This window comes from Phoca vitulina, unplaced genomic scaffold (assembly GCF_004348235.1).
Source record: "Phoca vitulina isolate PV1807 unplaced genomic scaffold, GSC_HSeal_1.0 scaffold18, whole genome shotgun sequence".
Taxonomy (NCBI): domain Eukaryota; kingdom Metazoa; phylum Chordata; class Mammalia; order Carnivora; family Phocidae; genus Phoca; species Phoca vitulina.
Genome location: NW_022589721.1, coordinates 9,859,971 through 9,874,080, shown reverse-complemented (window position 1 = coordinate 9,874,080; position 14,110 = coordinate 9,859,971). Strand labels below are relative to the sequence as shown.

General features: G+C 33.1%; 1 protein-coding gene across 7 annotated transcripts in view; it reads left to right on the top strand.

The window, feature by feature from the left end:
• Positions 1-14,110, top strand: part of CSMD3 (CUB and Sushi multiple domains 3) — a 1,192,082-nt gene that overhangs the window by 615,125 nt on the left and 562,847 nt on the right. For all 7 annotated transcript variants that reach the window (XM_032415697.1, XM_032415696.1, XM_032415695.1 and 4 more), the window contains one exon: positions 10,291-10,394. In XM_032415697.1, the coding sequence (XP_032271588.1) occupies positions 10,291-10,394 (104 nt within the window). The remainder of the gene's footprint in view (positions 1-10,290; positions 10,395-14,110) is intronic.

The following is a 14,110-nucleotide window of genomic DNA, read 5'->3' as shown; positions in this document are numbered from 1 at the left end:
CATCATTAATTTATTTATTTAAACATCATCGAAGATTCATTTGAAAGTTATGCTAATTATTTTAGTACAGAATGTTTTATACAATGGTCAGCAGCTAGAGAAATACTGAGGAATTTCATCAGCTTTCAGATTTATGTTGATGCAAAGAAAATACAGATATTACCATGGAAGATAAAATAGCTGAAACCAATCTATGCTTCCTATACTTTTATTCCAAGGAATTGACATAATAATAGTTTTTAGATTTCAGAACTTATCTCCTCTTGCCATCACTATTTAAGACATAAGACATATGCCCCACGTCAAAGGACATATTTACAAACTGTGTTATTATAAATCAGGTATTTGGCAGACAGACAATATTTTCTATATTGTAGATCTTTACAATGCAAATGCAAAATACTGCGATGTTTAAGCATATGGATTGTGATATTAGGCCAACCTGCTTCCGACTTTTGGGAGGATTTTTTCTATTGGATGTTGCTGCTCTAGGACTTCAGTGCCATTCTGTATTACAACCACTATTACTCCTCAAACTGGATGTTTCTATTTCTTTTGCAGCCCTCTGCCAGGATAGTTGGGGAAGCTTAGATCTCATGCCTATACTCTAAATGCAATTAGCGATAGAGAACAGAATATCTGACCTTATTGGGAACTATGCTGTGCTTCTTACCAAGATTCTTAATTCTTCAAACACTAGGTAGATATTCAAATGCTGAATGGCCAAACTAATGTGCAAATATACACTACAGAAACTTTAGGATTAAAATAAAGCAATACATATATGGTACTGAGCCTAGTGACTCACACAATATAAATACTTGTTAATATTTCAAATTTCATGGGTAATGGATATAAAGTATATAATTTAGTGGGAATTCTACATGACTTCATGAAACTTAGTAATGTAGAAGTCATGTTTTTAAATACTCTGTGAATGATACAGAGAATAAAAATTATGAGACTTAAGTTATATACCACTTCTTTCAAAGTACCTTATGAAAACTTATATCTTAAGCATTATGGGAAATGGATCTACTAAGTATTTAATATCTAATGCTGTTTACAGATTTCTAACTTCTGGAAAGCGATGTTAAAATGCATGAGATTATTCTTAATTGACTACATGAGTAGCTTAAAAGTTTTTAACATAATAAGACAATTATAGATTACTTCTATGTTTCAGGGGCATATTTTATTATCACAACTTTTTTTCGGCAGTCCCATGAGCTAAATGCAGTTGTCTTTTCCCACCCACAAATAATAATTAGGAACAAATAAGAGATGCAAATATATGACACTTCTTTCTCTACAAACATGCATTATATTCTTCCAATTTCCCTAGTAAATATTTCAGCCCTACTACCAACTAAACATGTAGGGAAAGTGTTCATGTTACATTGATGAGTATTTGTTGATTTTTTATTAACTTTGCATTTCATTTCCACATTAAACAAAAATAAAGGGATAGAAAATGTCTATTTGGTCAATTCCATATTAAAGGAGAATCCATAAAAGAAAATTTCTTGTCAGACTCCTGATGTTACTTATTACATTCTTGTGTAAACAAAGTTTTTTGTTATTGTTTTGTTTTTCCAAATTATCTTTATACCTTCTAATTTTTTTCTTTTGGAAATATTTCAGTGTAGTATTTTTAAGTTTATTACAATTTTTTATGTATATTAAAGTCTGAAGTTGAGGCAAAATTTTTATTTTTTAATGCATAGATTTTACTTCTAAAAGTCTATTCCAGTAAAAATATTTAAACTAAGTCTACATGAATCAAATTAAAATGAATGCATTCTACAAATTCAATCAGACTATTCCAGCTTCTCAGTGATTGGGTGTCATTGAAACTGTTCAAGAATTACAAGTGTCTAAAATTTCAAGTGACAGCTCAGTGGTTAAGTGCTTATCTGAAAGTATATGGACTAGTTAGTAATTAATTCATCACTTAATTTAAAATGAAGTAGGGTTCCCATTGTTACATATATACATGCATGAATCTCAGTTACAATTCAGGCAAAATAAAATCTACCATTAAATGGGTGTCTAAATCCTTTGGGACATGATTATACAATAATGACTGTCAAGGGTTTGACATAGAAATAGCAATCAAACTATCAGTCATTTATTTGATACCTAATTTGTCTCTACTAGCTGATTAGGCTTTTAAAGGCATAAAAAGGAAGCATTCCCTAATTTTAAATGCAATATATTGTGCAATGGTCTGGGGTAAAGTGGATCTTGGGATTTCTTCTTTTAGTAAGATGACAAATGAGGTACTCTCAGAGGTCCTCCCACTGAAAAACAAGAAACATATTTTTCAGTGCATTTCTGGTTTACAAGAAAACAAAGAAAATCTAACAAGGCTATGCATTGATACTGTACACACACACATAAATATATACACACATAATGAAAAGAACATCAGTTAAAATGAAAATAGAAGATGAAATGGGAAGAAAGCTTGGTTTTCCTTGGAGCAGATGGCAATAAATCTCTGGAATGAGAAGACTAAGACTGGGGCCTAGTCTGCTTGGATCAATAGGTGAAGAAGCTAAACATGAAATATAGCATTTAGTTAAAACCCTCAGAGAATGTTAAAATGGCACCAGCTTGGTAGTAACTCTTGGATCCAATTAGCATAAAATGAATAAAATTAAACCCAATTTAGGGCCTCAGGATTCTCAAGGCTTAAGCTCAAATAAATATGGTTTTACTATTAAATATAACTAAACACATCGGGAAGCAAGCTATCATGAATGAGTCACTAGAAGTAACAGAGTTTTTTTGGGAAATGAGGGCATTTGAAAACCCTCCAGTATATGGTAGAATTTAGAAAGTCACATGCATGTGCAGGACAAGGCACATGTTCAGAAGACCTGAGAAGACCTTAAGCTTTCACCACTAGCTGATCTATATGCCCAGTGTAAACATCAAGTGAAGGCTAAGGAGAATTGTGAATGGTCTGGCTGAGTATTAAAAGAGTGTCCCAGCACTGAGCCAATCCTTAAAGACTGGGGTAGGTGTTGTCATGGCCTGAATATTTGTGTCTACTTAAAATTCATGTGTTGAAATCTTAATGCCCAATATGATGATATTAGGAGGTGGGCTTTTGGGAAATGCTTAGGTCCAGAGGATGAAAAAAAAAAGGATTTCCACGGATGAGGAAGCTTGCTTTCACCAGACACTGAATCAGCCAGCAGCTTGATCATAGACTTCCCAGCCTCAAGAACTGTGATAAATTTCTATTGTTTATAAGCCAACCAGTTTATGGTACTTTGTTATAGCAGCCTAAATATACTTAAAATGATTATTTTTTAAGCTCCTTGTATTAAAAAAAAAAAAATTCCAGGCAAAACATTGTATGGAGACAAGTTAAACTTTCAACAATCAAGAACAGCAAATCCTGGAGAAGGGAGAGAATCTGATTTCCAGAGTTACTGCATTATAATATTCAAATGTCCAGTTTCAGCAACAACAGAATAATCACAAAGCATACAAAGAAGCAGGAAAGTATGACCATTCAAAGGAACAAAATGTTTTGACAGAAACCATCCCTGAACAAGTTCAGTCATTGAACTTATTAAACAAATTTATAATGATTACATTAGTTATGCTCAAAGAACGTGGACAAAGAATTAAAGGGAACCACAATAATGATATATGAATAAAATGGGAATATCAATAAGGAGACATAAATTATTAGAAGAATCCAAATAGAAATTTTGGGAATTTAAAATACAATAACTGAAATAAAAAACTAACTACAGAAGTTCAATAGCAGATTTGATCAGGCAGAAGACAGAATTAGTAAACTTGAACAATTTTTGGACAACTGAAATTATCCAGTCTGAAAAATAAAAGGAAAAAAAAATAATGAAAAAAAAATAATGAAATGGGCAAAAGAGACCTGCGAGATATGAATAAGTGAGCCAAAAAATATACTATGAGAATCCCATAGGGAAAGATGAAGAAGGAATATTTGAAGAAATAATGGTCAAAAACTTCCCAAATGTGAGTAATACTTGAATCTACATATCCAAGAAGCTCAAGAAATTCCAAGATAAACTCCAAGATAAACTCTAAGAGTTTCATACATGGACACGTCATAGTCAAATTGCCGAAAGGTATAGACAAAGAGAATCTTGAAAGCATTAAGAAAGAAGTCACTGGTCATGTGCAAGAAATCAAAAAATATTAACAGCTGATTTTTAAAAAGAAAAAGACATGGAAACCAGAAAGCAGTAGGATGACATATTTAAAGGATGAAAGGACAAAAATGTAAAGCAAGAATTTTATATCTGTCAAAACTATCCTTCAAGAATGAAGGTGAAATCAAGATATTTCCAGATAAATAAAAGCTAAAAAGCTCAGAAATAAATCCTCACATCTAGGGTCAATTGATTTTTGATAAAGGTATCAAGACCATTCAATGGGGCAGGAATTATTGCTTCAACAAATGGTGATTGAGAAACTGGATAGTCACATACAAAAGAATGAAATTGGATCTTTACTTGTACTATATACAAAAAATAACTCAAAATGGGTTAAAGACCTCTATTTAAGGGTTTAAACTGTAAAATTCCTAGAAGAAAACATGGAGGAAATTTTGCCAAATAGATTTGATCATGATTTCTTAAATATGACAGCAAAAGCATAAGTAACAAAAACAACAAAAGAAAAATTAGATTTTGTTACATTAAAAGCTTTAGTCATCAAAGAACACTATCATAAGAGTGAACAGACTCCCACACAATGTGAGAAAATATTTGCAAAGCATATATCTGTTAAGAAACTAATATTGTGATGGGCACTGGGTGTTCTATGCAACTAATGAATCATTGAACACTACAACAAAAACTTATGATGTACTATATGCTGGCTAACTGAACATAATAAAAATAAATAAAGTGTAAAAAAAAGAAACTAATATTGAGAGTATATAAAGAGGTTTTACAAATCAGTAACAATAAAACAAACAACCCAATTTAAAAATGGGTAAAAGACTTGAATCACCAATTCTCCAAAGAAGATATGCAAATAGCCAATAAATACATGAAAAGATGTTCGATATTATTAGTCATTAGAGAAATGCAATCAAACCCAATAATAGGCCACTTCACACCTACTAGGATGACTATAATAAAAACAAAATAAAAATAAGCAACACACCTACTAGGATGACTACAATAAAAACAAAACAAAAAATAACAACTGTTGAGAATGTGGAAAAACTGGAATCCTCATGTATTGCTGGTGGGAATTTAAAATGTTGCAGGCACTCTGGAAAGTAGTTTGGCAGTTCTGCAAAAAGTTAAACATAGAATCAATATATGACCCAGAAATTCCACTCCAAGGTATATACTCCAAATAATTGAAAACAAATATTCAAACATTTACTTGTATACCAATCTTCATAGTAGCAATATTCACAAAAGGCAAAAGATAGACACATCGCAAGTGTCTATCAATAGAGTGATGGTTAAACAAAATGAGCTATATACATACAATGGAATATTATTCGGCCATGAAAAGGAATACATTTGCTACAATATGGATGAATCTCAAAGATCTTATGCTAAGTGAAATAAATCAGACACAAGAAGACAAATATTGTATAATTCTACTTATATAAAATACTTCTAATAGGCAAATTTATAGAGATAGATAGCATGTTAGAAATTACCAATGGCTGGGGAAAGGGAAAATGAGGAGTTATTGCTTAATAGTAACAGGGTTTTTGTTTGATGTAATGAAAAACTTTTGGAAACAGTGGTAATTGTTGTACAACCTTATGAGCATAATGCCACCAAATTGTACACTTTAAAAAATGGTTAAAAGCATAAATTTTTTTCACATATATTACCATAATAAAAAATAGTAAAAATAGAGAAAACACATTTAAATAATATTAGAAATAGAAACAGGACAAAAGTCCAGACTTAGCATAGACTAAAAGAAAGTGAATAACTACATGACAATGAGTTTGAAAACTTTCTGAATGTTGAAATGTTTCTGGGAAAATTGAACTTACTTAAATTGACTCAAGGGAAAACAAACCCAAAAGCCTGAATAATACTGAAAGTAAAAAATAAATTAGACCAGCAGTAAAAGCTTAACTACTGCTCCCCAGAAAGTGGCTTAGATATTTTTACAAGATAGTTCTTTTTATTTTGAAAGGTTTTATTTATTTATTTGAGAGAGCATGAGTGGGGTGGTAGAGGCAGAGGGAGAGGGAGAAGCAGATTCCCTGGTGAGCAGGGAGCCCAACCCTGAGATCATGACCTGAGCCGAAGGCAGGTGCTTAACCAGTTGAGCCATCCAGCTGCTCCTTACAGGATAGTTCTATCCAACTTTCAAAAAAATAAATTATTCTAAAATTGACAGAAGCTTTTCCATAATGGAAATGAAAGTATCCATGTGTCAATTCATTTGATGAAAAATTTTGATACTAAATCAGCAAGAAAAACCAGAGAAGAAAACCTCCTTGTATTCATGAAGTATAATTACCTCAATAATATTCTTAATGGTGAAATATTAGAAGCATTTCCTTTTAAATGAGCTACAACTTAATGAGGCCAACTATAACCTATTCTATTAAGCATTGTATCAGAGATCCAGGGCAGTTAAGATACAAGAAATAAAGTCACTCAGAGAAAGACAATTATTATAAGAAACAGTGCAGAAGATCATGGCAGAAGGGAGAGAAAAATGGAATGGGAAGAAATTAGAGAGGGAGAAAAACCATGAGAGACTCTTAACTATGAGAAAGAAACTGAGGGTTGCTGGAGAGGAGGTAGGTGGGGGAATGGGGTAACAGGGTAGTGGGCATTAAGGAGGGCACGTGATGTGATGAGCACTGGGTGTTATATGCAACTGATGAATTATTGAACTCTACATCTGAAACTAATGATGTTCTATATGTTGGCTAATTGAATTTAAATTTTTTTAAAAATGTAAAAGAAATGAAGAATAAACAAGAGGAGCACCTCGGCAGTTGGCTAACCCTCCTACTCTTGGTTTCAACTCAGGTCCCGATTGAGCCCTGTGTTGGGCTCCATGGAAGTGGGCTTAAGACTCCCTCTCCCTCTGCTCCGCCCCACCCCCGTACTCTCTCCCTCTCTCTAAAATAAGTAAATAAATAAATAGGATAGACAAGAATCTAAATTGTTGTTTACAGAAGATATGCTTGTTATATACAAAACTAAAAATAATTTACAAATAATAATAATAGAGAAAAATAATAGGAAAGTCTTATGAAGTCACCTAAATGTGAGCTCAATAAGCAAAAATAAATTTCCTGTCTATATACAAACAATGAAAAGGTGAAAATATAAAGTTACATACCATTTGAAATGATAAAAAAAATGAATCGATTGAGTTGCCAACTCTTCATTTCAGCTCAGGTCATGATCTCAGGGTGGTGAGATCAAGCCTCACATCAGGCTCCACACTCAGCAGGGAGTCTGCTTGGGATTCTCTCCCTCTGCCCCTCCCCCGCTCATGTGCTCGCTCGCACGCGCGCTCTCTCTCTAAAGTAAATAAATAAATCTTTTTAAAAACAACAAAAAGTGACAAAAAAATAGTTTTCAAAATGTGTATAGAAAAATGGAGTATCTGACTCATAAGATAGTCTTATTTTATAGCAACAACAGTTAAGCCAATTTCTGTTGGTTTAGGGACATACAAACTGACCAAAAGAACACAATGTAAAGCTCCCAAACCAACATCTTCATATATAGACTCTTGATATATGTCAGTCTGTCATGCGGATCACTGGGAAAAGGAGGTCTATTTATTCAATTAATATTGAGGCAACTGCTTATTTATATTGGAGTTTTGAAAAAGGAATTCTGTGCTAGTTTTCTATTATTGCATATTTGTCTACTTCACACATTTTTTGAAAGTCAATTCCCCAAAAATAAAGATTTGAAGAAAATATCTTTATGACCATGAGTCATAGGCAATGCAAGTGTTACTTAAAAAATAATAGATTAAAAGTTCCACTTTAGTAAAATTAGTAATTTCTTCTTATCAAAAGATTTAAAAAAGAAAATTAAAAAAGCAAGCTATAAATATGGAGAAGATATTGCAACACACATAGCATGTAGTAGATTAGTATCCAGAATATATAAAGCTGATCTCAACTAGTGAGTCAGACTCAATGGTATATTATGAATGGTGTATTATGAATGAATTACAGGTAGAACAAAGATATTGATCTTAGCTCTCTGTGAGGCAGAGCAGGGCCTGGATAAAAAACTTCCATTACAAACAGCCTCATCTGCTTACCTCAATGTGTCTTAAATATTACTCTTTCCTATGTGTGCTATAAAGGAAACATGGTGGGAATCACTGATATAAAGAATTGTGCAATCAATAACAAGCAGTCCAGGGGCACCTGGGTGGCTCAGTTAGTTAAGCATTTGACTCTTGATTTTGGCTCAGGTCATGATCTGAGGGTTGTGAGATCAGGCCCCACGTCAGGCTCCGCACTGGTCGTGAGACCCACTTGGGATTCTCTCTCTCCCTCTTTCTCTGGCCCTCCCCACCAAAAATAAATAAACAAGCAGTCAAGTGAAAAATAGCCAAAATACTAGTCATGTCACAGAAAAGAAAACATAAATGACATACATATAAAAATATATACAGCTTAATTGTTAAGAAAATACAAAAGATCACTTTTCACACTGTCTAGATTGGCAGAAATAATGAAATCTAATGTACAAAAGTTGTGAGCATTTATTTATTTATTTATTTATTTAAATGTTTTATTTATTTATTCATGAGAGTCAGAGAGAGAGAGGCAGAGGGAGAAGCAGGCTCCCTGCCTAGCAGGTAGCCTGATGTGGGACTCGATCTCAGGACCCTGGGATCATGACCTGAGCTGAAGGCAGACGCTTAACCATCTGAGCCACCCAGGCGCCCATTTGTGAGCATTTAAGTTAGTAGAATAATTTTGGGAAACCTTATGGTACAATATCATGAAATTGAATTTTTGCTTATTTTCCAGAAATTACAATTCTAAGCATATAACCTAGAGATACACATTTGAACCAGAAACTGTTTAATAGTGTTCATAACCATGTTGTTTATAATGGCAAAAAAAACCACAAAAACAACCTAAATCTCTACTGATAGGCAATTATCAATTGAGAGTATCTATATGTAACTTAGTGCAGAACAGGGAAACATTTTTTTTTTAACTGCAGCCATGTAAAATGTACAATTCAATGTTTTTATATATTCTATATTTAAACTTGACAAAAATAATTGCTTTAGTCAATGTTGATATAAAACCATTAAAAAAATTAAGAGCGAAGGCATAATAAAAAAAATTGTTATAAAGCTTAAAAAAGCCAGAATATAAAAGCTCTCATTTTTTAGAATTTCTTTTTATATTATCAAGGTAACAAATAGTTATGAAAATTATTAGAGAGATGGCTTTTTAATTTATTCTTTACTAAAATTGGTGACCCCGGGCATTCATTTTTTTTAAATCTGATGATGAATATTATTTTATTATTAACTGTTTTTTGCTCAAGGCATGATTATATATGACAGTATTTATGTAATTTCTTCCTGTACTGATTCTTAATTACATTATTATTTAATATTGTATTAGGTTCCTAATTTAAGAATTGCAATTTTATTAAATATGAATTTTTGCATAGATGTACAAACAATGTATGAATGCATGAGTATGTTTTAGTAAGAAATAATACTAAATTACTTATTGTGGTATAATTTGCTCCCAGTTTTGCTAGCATGTTATAATACATCTGAGGGATTCTGTTACCAAAAGATACACAAAAATAAATCTGATACCTTTAAATCTGGTGATCTAGATTCAAATTTAGTTCTAACGTCTAACGTTTTTAAGCTTTACTATTTAATGGAAATAGCACACTCTGAGTTTTTTCATGTTAGCTTTATAAAAATATATGCAAATGTATGGAAACCACTCTCCACCTACATGTACTTTTTATAAAGCTGTCTCAAAGTAGATTTGCATTAATCATGCTTCAAATAAGAGTGTTTTATAAACAGAAGCCATGCCATTTCATTGAAAAATTATTACAGAAGGTACATTACAGCAAATAAAAATCATATGAAAATTATAATGATTGAATTTTAGGAATAGTTCGACATGATCTGTTGCCATGGTATTTATATAGATAAGTACAGTAAGTCTGATATGCATTTTAAATGTTTTCTGCCCAAACTTTTATTTTTATGACATATTGCAATATATTTGAGATGTTTGTTTCTGTTTATTGCTAGGTTATACAGATAAATTTTGAAGAATTTGATCTGGAGATTGGCTATGATACCTTGACGATTGGTGATGGAGGTGAAGTTGGAGACCCCAGGACAGTGCTCCAAGTGTAAGTGTTCACCATCTCATTCTTGACTTTGCCTATCAGGTCTTTATTAAATTTTATCCTTTTATTCTTTTTTCTTTTATTTTTTTAGTTGGTCCCTCCCACTACTACCAACAGAAGAAGCATAGTATCTTGGTTATTATAATCAACCTACATACAGTATTTATTAGTTCTTCAGCAAGGTTTAAGGTACTCGATCCAAACAGAATTTTTAGAATCCATTGCCAGACAGAAGCCTGTCAGAAATGGAAACTCACAGTAAAATTGCAGAGTGGTTGATTAGGGTTTATTTTGGGAAATACCCTTGCCTTTAAGAGTTTAAAAAAGGAATGAAAAAATAAGTATAAAATGGGTCCCGGGGGACTCTGATACTGGTACTGCAGACTGGTGGGTTCACTTATTGGCCATAAAATCATACCTAGCCATCAAGATCTGAAGTTTAGGGTTGAATAGATGAAGTAGATCAACTAGGGTTTTTAATGTGGGCTAAAACAATGATCATGTATTTAAAAACAGGAAATGTTAGGAACTTATTTATTCCCCAGTCCTTGGGCTATTCATTCCGATAATCTACCTCTGATAGTGACATGAAAAATATTTTGGGGATACTATCTTGTGTTCTGTGCTGTGAACCTCAAAAACTTAAGGAACACTTTCTCTCAGAATTCCTTTCATAACTATTGATTTTCAATTCAGACTTTATGAACGCAGTGGACTTCCCTAAACCATCAAATCAAAGTTCACACTGAGTATTTCATCTCCAGTGGGAATAAAAATTAAAGCTTCATTCCATGAGCATTACCTTTTAGACTGTTCAATCAATAGATATAAATTGGTCCCCTAGTGAGAATGTGGGAGGGCTAGGAGAGAGAAAGGAAAAAGAAATACACTATGTTTAAAAAACCCTAAGACTGTGAGAGTAGCACGAGTGTATGTGCATACACATACACACATTATTCAGATCCAGACCTTATTGTAATGATATAGAGCTAATTTTTTACAAAACTCAAAGTAAAAAAGAAAAAATAGAGCAATAACTTTACAATTTTTAGATACTGAGAGAAAATAAAACAACTCTTTTTTTTAAATACAGCCATACATCTTAAAAAACTAATTCTTCCTTAATCAAGAGAACCTCTGTCTAAATCCAGGACCCTGCTCTAGGTGGTGGTGGTGGGGGTTATGCCTTTGTTTCCCACCCCACCCCCATAACAGCTGAAGCATCTACATGCCTTCCCACCTTCACACATGCCACACTGTCTCTCACCACACTCCTCCATTTTCTGCATACCTACCATCCTCACTTGACCTCAGTTGCCTCAAAAAAAAAGAAAAATTATTAGTGGTTTTGCTGCCCACTTCAAAATTTTAATTGTCAAGTGCATATGATGCCCTTATTTCCTTTCCTATTGGAAGACAGGGATGGGGAGATTTTTAAATGAATTTTAAAAATCCTGTATTGAATGAATGAAATCAAATAGCAGGTGAGGTGAGAAGCATGGGATAATTAAGTGAAAAAAAATAGGCTTACAATTGGTTTTCTGAAGAAGATAATCCTAAAATTAGCTGGACAACAGAAGACCTTATAGAGAACAACTATATGGATGGGAAGTGCCTTTCTAACCGAAGTGAATAGTCAAATGGAAATAGCTCTATGTCACAGACTAACATGAGTCTCCTTCTGTTGCTGGTAGGAAAAAGAAGCAAAAGGTACATTTTTTCCTCTTCTCACATTCCTTTTGTTATACTGTCCCTTTTTTTGTGTAGTAATTCTATTTTGTCATATTTCCTCACTCTGAGAAGTTGTATTAATTTTAAAAAACTTATGTGATTCCCATTTTTCTTCCATATTCCTCTGTCTGTAACCAGAAAGTGTTTCTCAAACTTGCTTTTCTCCCTCAGAAACAAAATTACACTTCTCTGAAAATGTAACTCTTTTCCTTGCGTAAGGATGACTGAAACAGAACTTAGGTAGCACCTACTCCTGGAGGTGTTCAAATAAAAGCCAGCTGACTAGCTAACAGAGATTTTACAGTGCTAGAATTAGATCAGAAGTTCCTTTGAACTCTAAGATTCTGTAATAATAGAACTTACTGGATTTGTATCCACCAGAGAAGCTGATATAAGTTTGAATGAATCTGAAGCATCTTTCTCAAGAAGGTTAACTTTCCCAACTTTAGAACCACCCATTTGGGCATTTGCAGGGCCCAGAGTAAGAATGCAAATAAATGCAAACTCATGTATCAAATGTCTAAATATTAGAAGTTATATATGGAAGCTACATATCATTAAATATAGTATGTTCCATCCTCCTACCTTTTCATGGAGACCTGAAAAGACAAGTTTGAATTTAGAATTCTAGGAATTGTGTGGTTTCCTTGTGGGGACATGAAGTCATGGGACAAATGTGTTCCTAGCCCCAGCCTACAGCTGCCACCCACTCTCACCAACCTCAGCTCCATCCTTCACCATGTGTGTGGACTTCCCAGCCTAAACATTCGAAGTGCCCACATCCCCCTGCAAGGACTTCCCACAGTCCAAGTGTACACATAGGGATCTTATGTTCTGGTCCTGGAAATAAGCACCTGGAAAGGAGGTTCACACAGGTCCAGGTAGCAGGGAAATTCTGGGTACTGGGTGCTTGTGAATTGTAGGACAGTACTTCTCAAACAAACTGTAAAATAGATTTGTTTTTATTTCCAATCCATCTTAAACTGATACTTTTATAAAGTGAAGGAAAAATAAATTCCTAGAAAAATGAAATAAAAACACATATGAATACAATCCCATTATTTTTCTATTATGAAATTCACCACACAAAATTACTCTGTCAAATTACTCTAGAAGTTTGAAAGACTTACTCCCAATTTCTGTACTAATGACACTATGGGCTGGAAGCTAGTCTAGGATCTGGAAGAAGTGGGAGAGGGATGCAGGCACCAGGCAGACGCATCCCATCCCTGAGGGAGAATTAAGGAAAGGTCAGAGGAAGACCCTCCATGGGGAAGAGATTAGGAAAGGGGTCATCTTGCTCAAGTTTAAAAACAGTATTACATATGTGGCATGATTAACTGTCAAGAATTTATTTTAAAACCCCAGATGAAAAGAATTTATTTTAAATGATACTCTTTTAACAGGTAAAACTGTCTCCATCTAGACATCTTATTTAGCAATGTTTATTAATCTGCAAACTCCTTCCTTTTTGATTTTTAAGTTTGATTCATATGCTAGTAAGTAACTTTTGGCACGAAAATTATTTTCATAAATAAATTTATTTTAAAAGATTTGATAGCTAAAAGTCAAAAAATGTAGTAAAAAAACATGAAAAAGACATGCATCTAACAAAAAACTAATATCATAGTATTTGCAATTATCTTATAAGAGGATGAACCCAGGCTATATTAAATTTATAAGTTCTCATTAATAAACACAGGACACATCACTTTGGTAAATATTTAACCAGATATGAAACATACCAACCTATTGTGTTTAGGTCATAGGATTAAATTAAGCATTGGAAATATGTGGCATTTTTGCTTCTCATTTTCTTTTAATATTTAAGTTCTAAAAAGTAAAGTCAATTGTCATATTCTATTCCATAAAAAATGTATATAGTCCATAAAGTCATAACACATTCAATAGTTAAAATAACCCTCCAAAAAAGGAACTAATTACAAAAGGTTTTTAAAAACCATTCTTGTAATTACTTTCTCTGAAGT